This window comes from Orbicella franksi, chromosome 2 (genome assembly GCF_964199315.1).
Source record: "Orbicella franksi chromosome 2, jaOrbFran1.1, whole genome shotgun sequence".
NCBI lineage: Eukaryota > Metazoa > Cnidaria > Anthozoa > Scleractinia > Merulinidae > Orbicella > Orbicella franksi.
In genome coordinates, this window is record NC_138146.1 from 30,185,124 (window position 1) to 30,206,546 (window position 21,423).

The 21,423-nt window shown below is 39.9% G+C and overlaps 2 protein-coding genes across 3 annotated transcripts in view; one reads left to right on the top strand and one right to left on the bottom strand.

The window, feature by feature from the left end:
- Nucleotides 1-5,324, bottom strand: part of LOC145479229 (splicing factor YJU2-like) — a 9,216-nt gene extending 3,892 nt beyond the window's left edge. Inside the window, exons 1-7 of the mRNA XM_081457533.1 lie at nt 5,214-5,324; nt 2,762-2,862; nt 2,379-2,433; nt 1,946-2,035; nt 1,240-1,374; nt 583-676; nt 256-343 (exon numbers count right to left, since the gene is read on the bottom strand). Of these exons, the coding sequence (XP_081313659.1) occupies nt 256-343; nt 583-676; nt 1,240-1,374; nt 1,946-2,035; nt 2,379-2,433; nt 2,762-2,862; nt 5,214-5,324 (674 nt within the window). The remainder of the gene's footprint in view (nt 1-255; nt 344-582; nt 677-1,239; nt 1,375-1,945; nt 2,036-2,378; nt 2,434-2,761; nt 2,863-5,213) is intronic.
- Nucleotides 5,325-5,799: 475 nt separating this feature from the next.
- Nucleotides 5,800-21,278, top strand: LOC145479212 (uncharacterized). 2 transcript variants are annotated; one of them, XM_081457505.1, is made up of 7 exons: nt 5,800-5,883; nt 7,021-7,160; nt 12,691-13,144; nt 13,832-14,054; nt 15,230-18,048; nt 18,497-18,534; nt 18,775-21,278. In XM_081457505.1, the coding sequence occupies exons 2-7, from the start codon at nt 7,056-7,058 to the stop codon at nt 19,342-19,344; spliced, it is 4,209 nt and encodes a 1,402-aa protein (XP_081313631.1). In that variant the 5' UTR covers nt 5,800-5,883; nt 7,021-7,055; the 3' UTR covers nt 19,345-21,278. The 2 variants fall into 2 exon arrangements, with proteins under 2 accessions (XP_081313631.1, XP_081313632.1); XM_081457506.1 differs by lacking the exon at nt 5,800-5,883 and adding an exon at nt 6,148-6,449.
- The last annotated feature ends 145 nt before the right edge of the window (nt 21,279-21,423 follow it).

Below are 21,423 nucleotides of genomic sequence, written 5' to 3' on the forward strand. Positions count from 1 at the left end.
CTGTATCCACTGGATCCTTTTCTCCAAGGCATCATCATTGGCAAACCAACATCGTTTACACATCTATATATATATATCTGTTTCAAGAACCAGTGTCCCAACTATTATGTGCTAAATAATATATAAGGTTACATGTAGGTGCTTGCTATAGATTTTATTGATTTTCTTGCAACAAAAAGAGAAAAAGAACAAAACACCTCTGCTACTCATGACATGAGGTTAAGGTAATGAAGGACAAATCTACACTGTACTTACTGTACTAACTGTTCATCTTCTTCTTCTTCTTTAGCTCGCATTTCCTCGGCAGCCTTTGCATTTAACTCCAATAAAGAGTCATAATCAACTAAATGAAACAAAAACATTAACTAAGTACACTGATGCTCAAACCAAACTTAAATGTACTGATCACCAGTTGAATATGATATTATACACTCAGTACATTTTGCTCTTTTAGAAAAATAAGATTGTCAGATTTGAGGCAAAGAATTTCACAGAGTTATGACTTAGAGCCTCGGAATTTCAAATGAAGTTTTGAACATTCAAGAATGTGTCTAAGTAGCTACTCTTTCTTAAGTAACATACCATTAGCAAGCCTTGTGTTCAGATCTCTCAACTCTTCTAACTTTTCTAAAATGTCCATCTCCTGTTTGGATTCTTTCGTCCTCTTCTCAAGAGCCTATCAGAAATGCACGAAATATGAAATTCCCTTATTAAGAAAGAATCATTACACTTCTGTAATAAAATATTCTGAACTCTTAACTTCAGGCTTTCCTTTTCCCCTGAAGCTTATATTAATTTTGTATTCTGTAGCTAGCTGGTGTCACATTTATTAGTTTCACACTAATGAAAATCAATATCTAGTCAATGAGAATAACATTGAAAACATTATGTTGTTTATATATAAACTCAGCACAGTGTGTATCTAAAAGACTTTATGTCTTGTACTTCCCATTACTTGCACACATTTCCTAGCCTCTGCATTTAAAATTTCTCAGAAGAATATCTAATTACAAAATGTGATTTATCATGTTGACGTTATAATTTGAACCAAGGATTTGCCAGACACAAAAAACTACATAATACAACAGTTGCAAAAGGAATAACTTCAGAGATTATTACCAACTGTGAAATATTATTCAGTCATGCTATCATTAGAAGGACTACCAACCCTTACACCGACTCACTTCGCGAGTCACTTCCCTTTTTCCAACAAATCCTTCAATTTAATAAGTATTGTACCTTCATGGGATTGTTTTGCTCTTCCTCTTCTTCTTCCTTTTGTTTTCTGTTCTCTTCATCTTCCATAAGTTTCTGAGCCTGAAAGTTTCTTGTAGCTCCATTCTCACAAACATAGTCTGTGCTTTCAGGGTCAGTCTACAATCATCAAGGAAGAGGATGAAACAGACAGTCATGTACAAGGTTTCATGGTCACAATATTAATCAATTATTATTATTATTATTATCATTATCATTATCATTATCATTACCATTACCATTATCATTATCATTATCATTATCATTATCATTATTATGACCAAAATACATGGAATGGAAGTTCGAGACAATTTGAAGAAACTGAGGTGTAATGACCACGTCTGACCACACTTTCAAACACCAGAAAGAGAGCTGAAAATATGACATACAGTGGAGACTGATGAGCTTTGAAGTGTTTCAAAATATGGAAAAACACAGTCATGAGTGATTGATATATCTTCTCAATCCAGACTAAAACTATGCGGAAAAAAAACATTGAAAAAAAGGTAGGATAAATTGTCCTTTAATTTTTTAACCTCGCTTTGAACTTACTTCCATTTCTCTAAGTACTTTGAAAAACTGGAATCTCATTTTTTGTCCTATATTGAATCACTTTCTCCCTTGGTGATACGGCCCAGTTCTACAAGCTAAATGTTAAGAACAAGGCTGTCTTTTAAAGACATACGGTTACCTTGAATGTTATCTCCGATATGCATCTTGGGCATCTAATGTAGAATCGGAATATCAAAAGCCCAAGGTAGGTTTCTCCCTGCACTGTTTCCTGCAACAAAGTCAAGTTAATGTCAATAAGCTATGGTGATATTTGCTTAATACTCTACTTGCTTTCAAAACAAAAGAAAGTCGCACTTCTTAAGTGTGACAATCACAAGTCGCACAGCTGAGAACTATATTTTAAGGATAACTGAGCTGGTGTCAATTATGGAATTTTGTCACCATATAGTATATCTCACGGATTTATTCTGCCTAAACTTGGTTTTACTGATGTCACTGTAAATAATGATTTTGCTATGTGTACATGTACAGGTATGTATGATGATGACATAAGACTTTTAAGACAAACATTTTTGAAACAATTATCAGTACTAAATGTTACCTGCACCCACCTTTCTGGCATTAAATTTCTTGCCCTTGTAAATGTACTCACCACATGTTGTACACCTAAACAGGAAAAAATATATAGTTTAAATTTTATACAAATAGTTATGATATTAGATACATGGAAATTTCATAAGAACTTTCAATACTGATAGTTTTGTTTTGGCTCAAAGTAAAGAACTTGTTTATAAATCTCCATAGGAACAAAATGAATTTGATCAATTTGCCAGTCAGCTGGACATTAAAACCAGTACATATGGACAAGCACATAAAATGCTTACAAAATTGCAGCTTCTCATGGCGTGTATTCCTGTTTGTCTCGAGAGTGAAATGAAACTGATTGAATTGATTGATGAAAATAACTCTCAGTGGTCAACATTGAGACACCTACCTCATGTTAAAAGGGGCCATAAGTCGCACCACATATTGACGATCCCTGGAAAGTCCAAGCTTAGGGATTTTAGATGCATCAAAATCTGGTGGGTAGTATTTCTGTAGATTAAATAAGGAAGAGCTGTTTAACCATCCCCCTCTTACAGAACACCAGGAATAAAATAATGCTTTATTAAACTCATCACTGATTGATGAGCTTGAGAAAGATGCTTAAGGGATGATGCAGCCAAAATATGAGCCTCGAGCAGAGCATGTAGGTATCCATGGTAATCCTGAGAGCAGCAACCACCAGGTGCTGTCACACTGACAGAGTCAGTGGAGACACTTACGACCCTATATACTTACATTTACTGCCACCTGCGAAAGGGAGGGAGGTGAAGAAGCAAAAGCACAACTGGCACTCAAGGCAAACTGCATGATCTCACAAAGCTGACAAGCAAAATACATAAGCCCAGGAAAACCCTGTATGAGACCACACAGAGCATGGCTCCCCTGAGAGACTGCTGGCCAACATTGACTTGAGTCAAACCTCGCCTAAATTACATTTAGCCACATCAGAATCGTTTTTCTTTTTTTTTTTTAAATCAACAGTTACCAGTCCAAGTCTGTCCAAAAATCATTCCATGTAGTAAGGATTAGTCTGTAAAGTGTTAAAAGCAATACTACACAATAATCGAGCCTGCAGTCTAGTTGAGAATACATGTATATAACAGTAATAATAATTTATCACTATATACCACTAGGATCAACTAGATTGCACATTTAACATGTTCTTTGCCTCTCACAGACTGCCAAATGTGCTTCTATAATGGTGTGAAAAGGGAAATAAGGGGTTTCCACTGAGCTATGATCTGAGAATATGGAGAAAACTAGAGCTATCAATCTTGCTCCCCTTGAGTAAGGACTGTACATTTGTCTAGATTTTTTTTTTTTTCCAGCTATGATGTCGATTACCGTTTTTCCGCATACAAACCTGTGTAACGTCAAAAAAAGTCAAACCATTATAACACAACACCACCATATGCCGCAAGGCAAAGGTCACGTAACCAAACTTGGTGGTTATGTAATGCATCAGTCAATTCCAGTGGTGCCCATCCCCCTCCCCCCCCCCCCCCTCAGGTAACCGCAGGGCATTTGCTCGCGTTGTCAGTCCTGCAGGTGGGGCATCTGCAATTTTATCGCAGCCCCGAGGCTGGGCATTTGCGTACCCCGGGGCGACCCCCAGGCATTTGACACATGTGTTTTCGTAAGTGCCATGGATGAGTTCATCGGGAAAGACGAGGCGTTTGTCGAGCAATGACTTGGCCGTCAGGGACTAAAGAAACTTGTAGATATTTTAAAGGTGTGTTTTCTCAATTTTAGATATTTCTTCATTACTTGTAAGCATACAAATATAAGCGACAAGGTGAACTATATTTTGTTTATCACAAAACAATCACTGATGTGAACACGACTATTTTGCATTTCGCATTCAAAACTAGCCTAGCATTTTTTAAATTCATGAAAGTGGAATTAAAATACTTAAGGTTTGTGAATTCAAATGATGCGATCTTCAAGACAGATATTTTGCAAGCTTAAAATGCAATGCATCATCATTTAAAATGTCTTGATTCTTCACAGAAAAAGTAGCCTGTGAAAACAGGCACCTATCATCGCTCGCGGCTGGAGGCACATCCGCCACAATCCCAGCTATCCTCTAGCAAACTGTTAAAAATCAATATAAAGAAATAAATATAATCAGAAACAACTAACACGTACTGTTGTCCTTGAGGTCTTACCGTTGCATTAAAATACTGAACAGTTGAACGTTTTATTCACTGATTAATAAAAAAACTGCAGAGGTGTTGGAAGGCGACGATCCTGGGGGCGGGGCATTTGCACTCTTTCTTCGTCCCCACCCCAGGGCATTTAGACCGCTTATGTGTCCCCACCCCGGGGAATTTGCCCATTTATTTTTAAAAAAATGCCAATGCCCGGGGGGTTAGCCTGGGGGGGGGGGGGTGGGCACTGCTGGAATTGACTGATGTATAATAGTGGATGTCGGTGATCAGGCTTATAACAGGAAGTGAATTAGAATATGAAAAATTTCCTGAGCACCTGCAACACTGAAATATCAAATACTGCATAACAAAATCATTACATGCTGCGGCATGTATCAGACGACAGTGGCAAGCCAGAGTAAGGGTCTTAAGTGCCACTGGGAATAAAGTGGATGGGCAGCGAGTACTACCTAGTACACAGTGACAAGTACAGGGGGTTTAAAGGTTATAAGATCGTCAAAGACACTTGAGGAAGCTACCTGAGGTACAAACACCATTATATGAGTTACTGTGGTTTCTTTTTACAGGCTCAAAGATTTTAAGTGAACACATTTTTGGATATATAACTTTGATATCAGTGATCTTCTGTGGAATAGGAAAGAAAGGACAAGAAATCCAAATTTTACTTACGTTCAACACTTTTCGTTCCGACATCTTGATTTGCCGCACAAGAGACGTGGCTACTAAGCCTTCCCACAATGCAATGCGGCAACAATTCTGATTGAAAAAAGTGGGAAACATGTTCAGAGGAGTAAGTAGGTTGACAATAATTTATGGGCTTTGTTGTTTTGACAGCTGGGAAATCAGCTAGTTATGTAGAGGGGATCAAGCTATGTTGTCCAAATGTTGAGCGACCGAGACCTACTGCTCAAGATATTGTAATGTGCAGAAATTCAAGTTGACAAGTGGCGAAGTTGCCGCGCTGGCCATAAATTGACAAGAGTTGATTTCTGCTGATTTCTGCTGATTTCTGATCGAAAATCTCCTTTCATATCGTCATCTTGCGTTCTCTGCAGTTAAAGCCGATCGTTAAGTCTTCCACTATACTACGCGCAAATGCTGGAGAATGTAAATGTAGGGTTAACGACCGTTTACTGGACATCCGGCAACTATGAAATGATGGAACTCGATGCTCATTAGTCTACCTTCGATCTAGATCTATCTAGAGCGGCCCGGCAAAAACAGTAACACTAATAATTTCTTCTATGCCAAGAACAGCAGAGTCATCGCGGTTATCGTTTGTACGGTTTGTCAACGTGAAAGGTTCGTTTTCTGACTTAGGACCGCAACAAAATGGACGGTGAGTATTGCTAGCTATCGAGTCTTAATTCTTGCGTGTGGTTCGCTCATTTTACAGCTGGATGAATTTTGCTGTACTGTAGCGAACGTGGCAGTCTTATAAAGCGAACTAATTATTGAGCTTTTGACAACATAGTTAAAGCTTCTAATCAACGGGGCGTAAGAGCAGTAATTTAAATAGCGGTAACATGATATTTTATTGAAGTTTTTAAATGCTTTGGACTATAAAAACGACTTTATGACTTCTTGGTCGTCCGCTCCACGCGATGCGTGATGACTATTGGAAATTCGCACTTCCTTGCGGTTTTTGCATCAAATTCCTAACAACACGCGATAGTTATTTCACTGGTACGGAAGTGAAAAATCAAGATCAGCTCTTTTGTAAGGTTCCAAATTGTATGCTTCTCCATATTTAAGAATCCTGCATCGGCGCAAACAAATACAAGAAGAATTTTAATTCATACATGCAGGTGAGTTGGACCGACTTGCATGCAGTCATTATAAATGTACGTTATATATGGCGGTCACGTTAGACTGCTGTTTAAATAAATTCTACGTCCCGCTAAGGTAAGTAGAAGAAGGAAATTTAGATGAAGGTCGACCAGGTTGACAAATTGAGAATTCGTGTTTTGGTGGTGTGTTAAATGCGAATATTCGGAATATATTTCAACCGCTATGTACTTCTGTCTGGGTGGATACTCCACAAACCACTGAACCGTGTCATCGGTATAAAAATGAACGGTCAAAACAAAAATTTAAGCGGATTAAGCTGTCGTCTTTGCTATTTCCTTGCAGCTCGGTCTACATAATTGTTGTTAAATGATGGACTTCTTGTTTGCTCTGAATGGGCTCATCGGGCTGTTGACCAATTTTCACTCGTCTTGAATACGATATTATTTCTACCAAAAGGTGCAACTGCAGTAGTGACGGAAGTAGCGTACATATTACCATTTCTCGCTTTATTTGTGATTCAAAGTTCGTCTTTCTGTTTTTGTCGCTTCCTGGGAACGACAGAAACAAAACTAAATCCTCCTTTAGACTTGGCAGGACGTACATTGTATACCCCTTCTCATACGTATTTCGTTAGCGATGTTATTTCCTGTTTTTGCTGATCTCATTATCTTTTTCCCTGACCCAGGTTTTGGAAAATCCTGATATGGTAATGTTTTAACGATGGCTGAGTATAATATTTACGGTGTGTTTGAAGCTGAAGACATCATCAAGTATGGTTACATGATGATAAAACGACCACCAACTTCGACAAAAGTCAGGATTAAGGTGAGATAAAATTGTTATAGATATGGTTAATCCTGTTTCTTTTCATTTCACAGATTAAATCGCACTACTTTTCACTGCACTGCTGTCTTTCTTGGTTCAAATATATTGTTATTTACTTTCCATTCAATATTCAACGCTTATGTAGTGCTTTAATACATCAAGTTGTGTTACAGCACTGTGATATTTAACAACTTCATTATTATTTTCAAAACATTTTTTACTGTCAAAATTTTATTCCCTCATAGTTAATCATCTATGATGTAACGTGCCATTTTACATCTATAGGTTGTACACATTTTGAGAAAATGACGTCTTACTGATCACTAATTCCACCCTTTGCGAGGGAGGCATTTGACATTCAAATTTGATCCTTAAAAAACCCACACTGTATCCCTTAATTTGCTTCACTGTAATTGATTATAGTATCCTTCGCATAAAATCCATCTCTTACAGAAGAGATCAACAAACAAGAAATAAGCAAGGGATGTCTGTTTTCCCAGACTATTGGGCAAGTGAATAAAACGCAATAAGAAATAGACTGATAATCTCTGGCTGCCGGCAATACAAATCTTCGATCCAGGCTAATAATTTCTCAGCAGGTCTGTGTGGCATGCAAAATGCCCTGACCTGCTTTGGGTATAACTGGCTCCATACAGGCTGTTTTATTTTTTTTCTAAAACAAAGCCATTCTGCAATACTAATGGAGAATATTGCAGTGTTGTATCAGAAAACTTATATTTTGCATCCAGACACAACATTGTTATATTTGTTATTGTTTTTAAAAATAAGTCCCTGATGATTTCAATGAAATTTGTTAAGTTTTTTTTTTAATGGCTTCAAATGACAGGATAGAAACATATGTACAAGGTTTTGCTTTTGAATAATGATAATTTTCTAGACTTTGCAAGTTGAGAAACAAAAATAAATTTAGACAGTTCTAGAAAACAAAGTCAGAAAACCTGATTAGGCTTTTAGCTTGCCTTTGCGTTTCTTCTTGAAATGAGACTTTTTTGAGGGTATAAAACAGGCTTTTCAATCCCACATCCCACCTCTATTTTTGGCTTAGTCCTGCCATCCCACTCCAGTCTTAAAGTGCCACTATGATGAAATTCTCGATATCCATGTTTTTACATTTTCGTACACAATTGGTCTTTCCTAGATATCTTGGCAAATTTCAGTTTATTACGAACATTAGAACACGCGGTTTTTGGACCTTTATTTCCGAGAATTTACAGCCGCCATTAATTTTCCTTGTTCCAAGTCTTGGTTGAGAATTTGAGAAAATGATGTCATTTTCTCAAAAATACCGCACAGGTTGAAATTATAATAACAATTCATGTGGAAAATTGCACAAATATATGAGCCAGAGTTTTTGTTATTCTTTATGGGAATTGCGGCTAATTGTTATTATAATTAACCTGTGCGGTATTTTTGAGAAAATGACGTCATTTTCTCCAATTCTCAACCAAAACTTGGAACAAGGAAAATTAATGGCGGCCGTAAATTCTCAGAAATAAAGGTCCAAAAAAGATGAGTTCGCAATAGATTGAAATTTGCCAAGATATTTAGGAAAGACCTATTGTGTACGAAAACGTAAAAAATTGGGTATTGAGAATTTCATCATAGTGGCACTTTAAGGTTGATCCTGATCCTGTCTGATCCTAGTTAGAGTCACGGCTCTCTGTGTTATGTAGAATGTAAACTGTGATTTTCTGTTTTTCATCAAGTTATTTTAAAATTATCCTGCATCTTGCCAGTTAAAATTAGCAAAATGTATTTTTTGCTGCATCCCACCACTTAAATTTGTGTCATTCTGCATCCTGTTTCCATTTTTAGTTTCATCCTGCATTCCACCAAACCTATACTGGACCCTCTTTTCTCCTTTCACATCCCAACTCTATTTTTGGCTTAGTCCTGCCATCCCACTCCAGGCTTAAGGTTGATCCTGATCCTGCCCAATCCTGCCTGATCCCGGCGTCGACAAAATCAGGATCGGACCGGACTGGACCAGATCACGGATCCGATCACGGACCGGATCACGGATCGGATCACAGGTCAGATCACAGATTGGATCACAGATCGGATGACGGATCGGATGACGGATCGGATCACAGAAAAAAAAAACCTGTTAAAGAAAAAAAAAAATCAAATGGCTTATAAGATAATAATAAATAAAAAATAAAAGTGGAAAACGAAAATATGTTAAATAAAAATAAGAATCCCGAATTTGACGCAATGACATGTTAATTACAGAGAATGACAAGAGGTCATTTAAAAAGCCACATAAGCGCCTAATTTACAACGAATTTAAATTGTAATGAACAGGCAGATGTAGTTATATTTGAACGTTAGTTGGCTTGAAGCTTGTGTGAACCTCCCATTCTCGTTTTTGAAATTGTTGTTAGTATCAGTAGCTAATTCTTGGCTACTTTTTCGTGTCAGATGTGAGCGTTACAGTTAGCGTTACAGTTAATGAGAAAGCTTACATACGAAAGCTTAAGGACATGACTTGCTTTAAAGGAGCTACGTGACGATTTGCGCATGTTGAAAAAACTAGCCTAGTTTTTCAAGTTCGTCATTTGCAGTCCTCGTTAATCTTTGCCATCCTTAATGATCCTCATTCCGTTTTGATTTGTTCTTGCCTCTTAAGTGCTTTCTATCCTAGAACATGATCATTTTAAGGTTTTAGTCCATATAAAGGCAACTCTTTATGACCCTAAAAATGACTTTAAAAATCCTGACGTAACTCCTGAAATGTTGTTTATTCTTGGGTTGCGTTATCGTTCACATTATCGATGTTATTCCTATATTTTTTTGTAAAACAGCTATATTTCCTTGAAATACAAATGGCCTGTTTCGTTTTATTCCAGTACGAAATATCGTATTCCAAACTCACATCTTGTAAAAGTATAGACTTGTCTCAGAAACGGAAATTGTTTGAAATCATCAGGTGTTTAATTTTTTAGTGTTTTTAGTTTTTGTGTTTCAATCATACGTTCGTCCTATTATTACCATGCTGACTCTTTTTATGACAGTTTACCTTTGATGCAAGCGAATATACGAAATATCATTTATCTGAACTGCGGAGAAAAATATGAAGACATGGTTGATCATCGCAATCAAAACCCAACAGCCTGAAAAAAATTCATCTGTGACCAGTTGCCAGTTGGCTTGATATCATAAAAGAATAAAGGAATATCACACCTGAATTAAATAAAACGTTCTGCTCACAGTAGTCACTCTAGTGTAATTTGCTCAACAAAATTTTGAATTTTGAATCTTGAATTTTGAATTTTTTTCCTTGATCCGATCCGTGATCCGATCCGTGATCCAGTCTGTGATCCGGTCCGTGATCCGGTCTGTGATCCAGTCCGTGATCCGATCCGTTATCCGATCCGTGATCCGATCCGTGATCCGGTCCGATCCAATCCTGGTTTTGTCGACGCCGACCTGATCCTAGTTAGAGTCACGGCTCTCTGTGTTATGTAGAATGTAAGTTGTGATTTTCTGTTTTTCATCAAATATTTTAAAATTCTCCTGCATCTTGCCAGTTAAAATTAGCAAAAAGTATTTTGTGCTGCATCCTGTTTCCATTTTTTGTTTCATCCTGCATTCCACCAAACCTGTATTGGACCTTCTTTTCTCCTTTTCAAACCTGAGCATGTTTTCCTGTCAGACATGTTTCTTTCTCGTATCCTCAACTTTTGTCTTTTTCTTGTACGGCCTTTCTTGTAAAAGCCTTGATCTAATGCCTACTCACACTTATGATCCAATTTCTCATGGCTCACCACATATAGCCTTTACTAACACATTTCAAAACATCTATAAACTTGAACCAATAGAAGTAAAGAAAGATTCATATAGATGATGGTCCACTTTCTTCAGTTCTTCAATTTTTAAGGTATAACACCTCTGGTGACAGAATTTTTTTTGTGAAACACGTCTTGGGTCCTGGGACTGGAAAATATTCAAAATGTCTATGAAAATCTTTCAAATGTCTTCACAAGATAAATATTTACAGGTATCTTTGGATGTATGTGGATCATCTGAAAATATCCAAACACTCCGAGGTCAATAATCTTTCGTGTGACTTAGATTTAGTGCAAAGTGTCTGTAACATTAAATTTACAATTTAGTTTAAGTTGGATTTGGGTCTTTAAATATAGTTCAGTAACAATTTTGTGTCAAGCTGTTGACATGCATTCCTCATCAATTGAAGCTCTCCTTGCTAAATTAGCAAATAAGTTAATGCCCATCTAGATTACTCTACATGCCTTGATTTTAAACTTGGAGAAACATTAATCATGCTGTAATATGCAATATACATGTATTTTGTGGGAAGCAGGTCAGAATAATGATTATAAAATGTGTGTAACTCCCAGACAACCGATCTGGGTTCCCATACTGGCCACTGCAAGACAGTTAACAATCCCTTTCTTTCCATGATCCAGGAAAGTAAAGTGGTATTGGGTGATTCCAGAAAATATTAACAATACCATACCATGGGCAGCATCGCCATCTAAACCCTCCACCCCCACCCCCTTGGCTTTGGAAATTCCAAAATCCTCAACCACCCTTCCCTTGCTTTCAGAGTTTCAAACTGTTCCAAATGACCCCCCTACCCCCATGCCCTTGGTGCTGCAGTTTCTGGAACCCCCTTCTCCTTTGGAATTCTGTCGTGCTGCCCATGGTATGGGAGGGTATGGCTATTTTTGCAGGACCATTCATTAGCAACCTGTTGTGGTAACTGGGGGAATGGATAACATGCTTTGAGAAGGTGTAGTCTGCAATGGATTTGCATTCAATGCCAAGGAGGGGACAGATTAGCAATACTCCTAATAGCTTTTAAACTGAGATATGCTCCACTGTGTGAGCATGCTGGCCTAAGTGTGTCTTGCTTTTCTCGCTACACAGCAGAATGTATGTTTTCTCTTTCTGAGGCTACACAACTTGTGTGTGCAAACATGTTATTTTGAGATGAGATCTGAGGTGTTGGGTGGGATTGTGAATTTATTAAAGCAAAATTTATAGGAAGGTATCCCCCCCCCCCCCCCCCCCCAGCATATAATATGTCTTTCTCTCTGCAATAATAGTAATGGTTTTCATCAGTTTGCTGCTAAAATTGTACTGTTTAATTTTATAATATATGTGTTTGGTATCAAACACAAATTCATCCTTTATTGGGATAAATTAGAACTTGCAAATGAACTTTCCTGATGGAAATTCCTGCTGTTTGAAGCCTAAGGTCAGTAATTTATTGAATTGATTAATTATTGTGTAATCGTGATTGATTCTGTATCATGTCATTTTTAGAGCAGTTTTCAAATGAGTGTCGAAAGGGTGAGTAGTATAATTGGCAAGTAATCGGTTTGTTCTGGTTTTAGACACTCAATTGAAAATGGCTTTAAATCTTTATCTTATTAATCTTTACTTATCAAAGTAAAGCTGTAATTTTGTCATTAATTTTTGGGCATGCAATTCCAGCACGTTGGAAAAGACTAGATCTGATTTTTCTGTTCTCTTCTTACAGGCATGGCAAAGTAAATTTTTTGTTTTGCGTAACAAGACACAGAATTTGAGCCAAAGACTGGAGTACTATAAAGATGAAAATGCATTTGAATTGCAAAAGTCAATGGAATATTCCTTCCACCTGGATAGCATTGTCTACATTGGTGAAGCTCACAGCTCAAAGAGCCACTGTTACCCAATAATGATTGTGTGTAGCAAGCAAGGAGCCATCACTTTGGCTTGCGACACTGAAAAAGCCATAAAAGACTGGTTAGGAGCTATAAACAAAGTTGTTGTCAAAGTAGGCGGAACTAGCTCCTCTGAAATATGGGCACAAGTCCCTAATGACGATAGTCCCGCATCTACTCCTGAGCTAAAAAGGCGTGCAACCTCTGACCTGTCAAGTGTGCATTCAAGATCATGCCACAACTTGGGTGATGCTTCACAGGTTAACGCCAAGACAGCTACACAACCAGGTTGGCGCAAGGAATTTTCGGCTGTTTTTTAGCGAATACTCATCATGTTTTTCTTGGTTGAAATCCTACATTGAGGATGCTACAGTATCAGAATCCTATAGGACCCCTTACTTAGGCTTAGAATCCTGATTATTGAGTGGTATGCTAGTTCGGATCCTGAAGAATGTATAAGATCTTGTCAATATCTGTGACTACCAAAAAGAGGATGGTGTTCCTTGTTTTCTAAGAAAACAATGTATGCCTAAGGTCTAAGAAAACTGCTAGTAGATGCACGAGTCGAACACAAGTACTCGTAAGAACCAATCAAAATGAAAGAATAATACGACACGTTATACAATAGAAATAATGCTTGCTCGGCTCCAGTGGTGGGTAGGCAGGAGCTATATTCTAATATCTTATAAGATCCTTCTTGCCTATCTTGCATAATGACTCCAAAGACATGCTGTATCCAAACATGGTTGAATCCAGAATTACCTTTTCTGTTTTTGTTGGCTTGGTTACCATGGAAACCAAACTGTAAGGAATTTATTGCTTTTTTTGTAGTATTTGGAGGAATTTTTCTAGTCTGATTTAATTCCAGCACAAAATTTTTGTGTGCACATCTAGTAATGATGACTCCAAAATTACATTTTATCTCAAACATATTCGTAGGGTCTGACCTTCCATTTCATATTGTTTGATTGACAGGTTATTTTGTCACCACGAGGCTGACTCCACACTCAGAAAATAACAACATCAGGGGGGACTACATCCTATGTATTACTGAGGAGGAAGTGTCCCTCCAATCTGCTGTGGACAGGAGCCAGACCGTGGTCACTTGGTCTGTAGGTCAAATAAGGGGATTCAAGAGTGAACCTGCAGCTAGTGCAGGAGTGAAGGACATGCAGCTTCTCACACTCAAAGTTGGCAGGTGAAAAACTGATTTGTAACAGGAACTGAGCATGTCTTACAATTTCCAGGAAAAACTAGTCATCCTAAATTTAATAATTTAACGTTTGGAAAGCACTAATGCTTAACCCATTGACTTCTGTGCTGCCCGTAACCAGCCATGACAAGCATTGGCCTTTATTCCACTTCTGACGTCATCACCTTTGACCAAATTTGGCATAAATACTCAAGTCTCATGGCAATCTTAGAGGCACAGGGCTATGTGAAATGCAGCAAAAGTGTTTGTGTTTTACAAGTTTCAGTAGCTTCCAAACAGACATCCAAAGTTCTTCCTGCATTGTCAAAGGAAGGTCATTGCCTTTTTTGATACCTACATGCAGGCTAAATTTCAACCAAAGACTATCTAGTTACTATTAGAAATTACTTTTCCAACATAGTGATGTTATTAAGTGCAGGCCACAACAGTCCTTTAGCAAGTCATGCTCTAAGCTAGTATGAAATCTCTGGCTGGGTCTATGAGTTGTATCCTTGGACAAGGCAGTTTCCTCCCTCTCCATCAACGGGGGTGGATCTAGGGGGAGGGTGCCCCCCCCCCCCCTGAGATGAAGCCTTCTTCTTTGTAGTTGCTTTTAAAATTTGTTTACCTCACCAGTCAGTTACGCCATTCTTTAGTGGTGCACCCCCTCCTAAGAAAAATCCTGGATCCGCCTCTGATCGAGGAGTTTAAATGGACTTTGGCAGTTGTACTGGGCACTAGAGACTTGTTAGGGCTTCCCAACAAAATGCAGAGGCTCTATTTATTAGCATCCCATCTAGGTAGTTATCATGATATGATGTATTGGTATTGACCAAGCGTGAGGTCAAGATGGCTGGATACTAGCCAAGTTTATTTTTTTTGCGTGTTTATGGACCGAGACGGAGTCGAGGTCCATAAACTCGCAAAAAAAGAACGAGGCCAATGTCCAGCCTTCTTGACCGAACAAGCTTGGTCAATAAAAGATTTTCTTACATATGGCTTTTGGGGAAATTTCTCTTGCGGGACACAAAGGGTAGTCCCGATCGGGCAAGATCGCCCCATCTTGCCCGCGCGGGTAGCCAATCACAGCGCAGGATTTGGTTTATCTTACCTGCTCACGGAACTGCCGATATAATAAAAAGAGTTATTGGAGTTGATTTACCTCTATTTTCTCTGAACAGACGCAGTGTGACTGGAGAAGGGATTTTCCAGTTCTTCACCAAACATGGCGACACTATCGCCGCTGAAATTCGGCGGCATTCCAAGCAGGTTTTCAAGTCTGCGGCAGAGAAACGTGACGCTTTCCATAGGAGATCTACCAGTGGCAGTGCGTCCAAGTCTCCGCCAAGTGTTCACCCATCCCGAAAGCTTCCGAGAACTATGACCGCGCCCCCGGAGAGGATTATGAGTACCCTACAAAAGGAGAAGGATAACGCCAGGAGACGTGCTGTGACCAATCCGTTACCTGGCCAAAGAACCATAGAGGAAGATCTCCCTGAAAAACAAAACGGCAGAGCTGTTACTATTGACATTGAAAGTGATGGATCCGTGTCAAGTAATGGCTCGAGACCACGGTCCGCAACGGAATCCTCTGTTGAAAAGGCAAGTGATGATGACGTGTTTCTGACGCGGCAACCGTATTCCGAAATCGATGGAATTGACGACATCAAGGAAGAGTCGGAAGGCAGCGCCTACATCGATCTGCTCGTCGACGAGAGCGCCGAGCCGATTCACATCTCTGACCCGGTTCACGGCCGTAAGACTTCCAGCGATTCGCTTACAAGCTCATGTTCTGCAGGCAGCGAAGAGGGAAGCATGCGCTCTAATAGCTCTCTTCCTAGGAATTTCTCAGGCGCACAGTTGATTCCTGAAGAAAATGAGATGGACTCTGAAGGTTATGTAAGAAGTGAAGCGTTGCATTCGGGGCCAGCGGACAACAGCCTCGATGGAAATGGAAATGTTTTAAATTATTTTAAGTCCGAAAAGGGAACGGAAAATCATCGGTGCCAAATCTCCGGCAACCAAAGCTTATCGAGTTGCCCCGTTGACAAGACCACAGTGAAGAACGGCAGCCCGAAAATTTCGCATGTCGGTGGAAGTGTTAATCGAAAAATGCGCGAGAGTCTAATTGCACAAATCAAAGAGCCAAGCTCTGGTAATTTCCCGCCAAAACCCAAGTTACAGAGAGAGCACGCGCTTAGGTCGGAAAATGTTTTCCCGCCAAAATCCAGCACGGAAGAGGCTTCCCTTTCTGCTGATTCCCGGAACGAAGTAGGCTCACGGCAGTCTTTGTTGGATAAACTAAGAGCCGGAGATCCCGAAGCCTCTAAAACCATGTTTGAGAAAATTATTGCTCAGATGGAGAAGCCACAACAGAATGATGTGAACGAACTCTTTCCAGCCGTGCGACATAAACGGAACAGTATCGGAACAGTTTCTACGGAGACTGTTGGTGACGTTCAGCAAAAAGCGACCACCTTAGCTGGTGGGAAAGGGAGTCGTTTAACTAACAAGAAACACACGGTGATCGAAAAGAGTAAATCCACGTGTGAAGGGTTAGTCAGCCGCGCACATAGCCCGGGTCCACCGCCTTTACCAGTTCGTCCGGCTGATCCTGGCGACGTGATTCGGAGGCGATCATCTTCCTCGTGTATCGGCGATCTTTCTGAAGAGAATCAGAGGCGGCCTGAGTTAGCGGCTGCTCATCGGTCAACTTTCTTCGCCAAGGGCATGCGCAGCATAGATCCCCACACACTGCTATTACCACTTAAGACAAACATCAACACCAGTCATCTGACTGGCGAGGCCGCGATACAGGCTCGGCTACTAGAGAAGACGGAACAGGCCCAGAACAACACCAATCAACGGCGAAATAGCGGAGTAGACGACCCCGGATCGTGTTTGATTGCTGACGGAGGAAGTACCGACGACTCGATTTTTTGTAAATCGTCCGAGAATGTGGAGGAGGACGGACAATGTGAGATGGCCAAGAGGAAAGATTCCAAGACTAGTAAGTTCGTCAAGAAGGTGTGGAAGCTGGCGCCCAAACCGAGGCGAGGGAGCAACGAGACACGAGAGGTTTCCGAAGTCGATTTTGCGGAAAAACCCCGCAGAGATTCGCTTTCTCCTGGCGATGCTATGGATATCCAAGGACGATTTTCAGGAAGCGAACCAAGTACTCCAGAAACGTCACCACAGATGAGTAGAAAAACGTCCAAATCATCACCGAAATCCCCCCGTAAGACATCCAGAGAAGAAAAATTGAAAAAGGACAAAGAATCACCTGAAGTCGCGCTTAAGTTTTCCTCCGCTTCTAAGATGCTACGCAAGGTCGCTAAAAAGGATGACACTGCCGTCAAGAAGGTTTGTAAAGAGGAATCACCAAAGAAAGATAACATTTTGGCTGATGATACAGCTAAACATCCGGTTTTCTCTCACAAGGAAAAACAAAAAAAATCTGTACCGCATGATAAGGCCCAAAAGGACACAAGGGATGAAAAATCGAAATCAAACCACGAAAGTCACGACATGATTGACGGATCTTGCCAACTTGAACGTCACTTAGCGCCTCTCGCTGACATGACTGACAGCCAATGTGCGTTTAACAGTGAGGACAACGTACCTGCGCCAGCCCTCCCTCCGCGGAAGAAATTTGATCCACCTCCGTTGCCACCCAGACAAGCAAAATCGCCCACTTCATTTAGTTCGAGCCCGTCACCTGTTCATTCTAGTGCAGCTCACCATAGTGGACGAACAGTTCAGCCTGCTGCTCCATCTATGAGGGAGGGAAGGCGACATAGTGGACAAAGAGCTGTTGGAAGTGTACTGAAGGAAGAGTTTCTGCCTCCCCCACCTGTCCCTCCAAGGAGAGAAAATAACCAGTCTCCCGTTCAAAAGAAAGCGACCTCAAACGAACCTTCGTCAGGTCGTGCTCCTGTTATTCAGCTGACTTGTTCTTCACCAGAAAATCAACAAGATCTTGCTGAAAAACAGAACTCGGGTGAGTTTGATTTTTGGCTGATATTCAAGTAGCCCTTAAATTCCCATGTGCAATCAGTGTATCTAATTCTTCGAGCCCTGATTAAAGCTCAAATTCTCCTCACAACTTTTTGGAAGAATTTGATCGTATATCAGAGCCATGTTTTCCGGCTGATCAGTTCAGTTATTCTCATGACCGGCCTGTTATATATGTCGATTATAATTTAAGCAGAAATTGCTTATTCCCTAAACCGACTGGCGAGTATCAGGGATTTCGGAAGAGAGGGAAGCGGGAGCATAGGCGGGGAAGGAAAAAGGAAAAAAGTTTGTCCCCTGTCCTCTTTCTCCCTCTCCCCTTCCCTTAGAAAGGCCATCACCATCAAGGCGGAACAGAAATCGGACCTCGTTCAATCCCAATTCCGTTGTTTCTTCGTATATCCTAACATTGTGTTATTTCCTTTTACTTCCAGACTCGGAGGAAGAAATGAGAAATGCGACAACTGATGAGGTAATACTGTTTAAGCATTTTTATTTCGTTTTGTTCTTTTCAAACCGACCAGATGTAGGGTAACCATTGCCGCTTTCTTCTCTCAAACTAGTTGATTGCGGATTCCGTGAATTATAAACAGGCCAATGGTAATATCTCCTAAAATAACAATAAAAAACAATTCGGTAAACAATTTCACACAGTGATATAAATTTGTTGTTAATCGGTACCACATGAGTTACTTTATCTCATTGTTCCCAGTCCCTAGAGCAAAACCCGCCCATTCTGTCAGACACCCACCAGTTACCAGACTCTCTATCGCATCCAGTTCCCCATCGGCCGCCCAAAGGAGAGCGACGGAGCCAAGCCAAAGAGTTTTTCCACAGTCATGCTAGTCAACGTGTTTCCAGTCCCTACTCCGATCCAGAGTCTGCTGAAATGGATGAGAACTACATCCGATACGGGAACATCGACAAGCTCACTCGGGGGTTGAGCGGCGAACACGAAGGAACTTCATCTGAAAAGCAATCGCCCCACGTTACGAATTCGTCCAATCACGAGGCGAATTACATCATTAAGACTTGTGCAGGTCCGCTGAGCACGGAAGCGAGTCCCGTCATAAAATCACAGAGAGAAGCTACACGTCTCAAGATTAATTTGATGAAAGAATGCTCAATTGACGAGGAACTTTCGCCAGAGAGCCATGATGGCAGCAGCATCAGTATTACAGATGAGGACTTGGAAGGTCAGCAAAACACACCAAAAAGACCTAGTACTCCGCTGAGTATACAAAGAGGTCAATTCACGCTGTCTAGCGTGAGTATTACATAGGTTTAGTAACGGCCGACGAAAGGAAGGGGAGTTGGGTGGTAATGAAAGGAGCCATGTTTTGCTATCTTACATCAAATCTGATGAAACCTCTCAGTAATTGTCGAGAACCATTCAGTAGAAAGATAATAACTTAATGATCTAAATGGCATAAATACAGATTTAAGTCAGCTTGAATCAGAAGCGTTTTACTCATCATACCAGGTTTTTTTTGTTTCAAGTTTTACAGCCCGTAGTTTTGTGTTGCGATGAGCAAATAATCTTCGTTTGTTTCACAATTACTTACTGCTCAAAATGTGAACATCAAGTCATACTGGTTTCTTTTTTAATTTTTTTTGTTTTCTTTTCACCTCCAACAAGAATCTTAATACGTTTTCTATATGTTTAAGGAAAGTTAAGTTTTACATCCGGGATACATATATTGCACAGTTTGACATTAGTTTGTTTCTGATTGGTCAGTCCGTTCTAGACCGTTCTTGAACCAATCAAAAGCGTGGAAATGGCGTTATTAAACGAACTGTAACGTTTATCTTAGAGGGTCATGTGGGTGGCAAATATTTTTACCCAAAACGTGTTAAATTGCATTTAACAAATGGATTGCCTTACTATAAGGCGAGAGTCACTTAAATCACCACTTGAATTCGTGGAGGGGATTCCTACAGCATCGCCTTGCACATTTCAGGTAGTGTTTGTACAATAGGCCATTTTACAGTTTTGTGCCTAGTTACCTGGCCTATGACTGCAAGCGAGGCTGGAGGTGACCCTGCTTTGATACAGACCTCTGCTTTTCTCATGTAAATGCAAACTAGTTCGCATAAGAACAACTTAATTTACACAACAAAAACAGTGTGGTCTTTATCAAAACAGATTCACCTCCAGCCTCGCTGCCATTCAAATGCAAGGTCACTGAACAGACAACTGTAAAATGGATTGTCTTCGTTCTTTTGTTTAGACTGTAAAAATTTTCCTAAGTCCGTTCACTTTCTTAGAACAAATTTAACCAAGGCCTTGAGACATCTCATTATCACAGCTAAAACGTCTTGACTAAAATGCTTAATTCCGATACAATTCAAGATTTGTGTGTTGGAGTTCGCTTTTGGTGACGAAATATGGCTAGTATGCTCACTGAGCAAGGGGAACTTGCTTCGTTGAAGCACTCTTAGAATTTTCGATTCTTGTCATCCAATCAACACCTAGCTGGAGCTCTCACGGGTACGACGGGGAAGTACGAGTGAGGTCAACTTGTAAAGTCGTATTAGGCCTAAAGCAGACGGTTTAGAATGAATTTCTGAATTTCTAACCTAAAAAACAACTAGCCTACGTGTAGTTGAACCACCAACCCCCCCCCCCGCCCCCCTCCTTGAGGAGGAGGTGCGGGACACATAGGCTACCCCGCAAGGTCTTCAGGTCCGGAAAAGGACTTCGTCCCCCTCCCCCCGCCCGCCATCAAGTTACCTTACAACATCGGTAACGTAAACCTCGAGATATGGATGTTTGTTCGGCCTCATCTTGTGCTTCTTGACCCGATTTGTAATAAGATGATTAAATATTTGTCTTACATCGTCACACGATTATAAAACAATGTATTATAAAATTGAATTGTTTCCTTTACAGGAATTTATGTACGATAGGAATATTATAGGAATACTTAGCATTTACTTGCAATTTATTGGACAATAGTCCAGAAAAACTTTTTCAGTACATATTTAAAATGGTCCTATGCACCTAGACGTAAATATAATAATGTAAGGAATAAATATTTAATCGTTAAATTAAATTTCATCCCACCATATTTGAATTTAAATGCAAAGATTGTACGAGGTATTTTAATGTGAATGTCCTAGATATTTATTGGCTTAGTTTTAGCTTTCTCGCCATGTGCGCTGTTGATCAATTGAATAACATTGTATTCAAATGAAATAAAATGTGAGAATTTCTTCTAGAGTTTACAGTTATTGTAGCAAATTACAGAAATTCGAGCCTTCAGTGATACCAAGAATAAAGCGGTTAACTACTGCATCTGCCGGCGATTTAATTATCAACTTTAAGGCAAGAATGGATGCTGTTGTGAGGACGACTTTG

What these genes read in the sequence shown, in the direction of transcription:
- LOC145479212 (XM_081457505.1), top strand. Translation starts at nt 7,056, where the DNA reads ATGGCTGAGTATAATATTTACGGTGTGTTTGAAGCTGAAGACATCATC. An exon ending in CAAGACAGCTACACAACCAG is followed by an intron (nt 13,145 to 13,831) that starts GTTGGCGCAAGG and finishes TTTGATTGACAG; the next exon opens with GTTATTTTGTCACCACGAGG. An exon ending in TGCTGAAAAACAGAACTCGG is followed by an intron (nt 18,049 to 18,496) that starts GTGAGTTTGATT and finishes TTTTACTTCCAG; the next exon opens with ACTCGGAGGAAGAAATGAGA.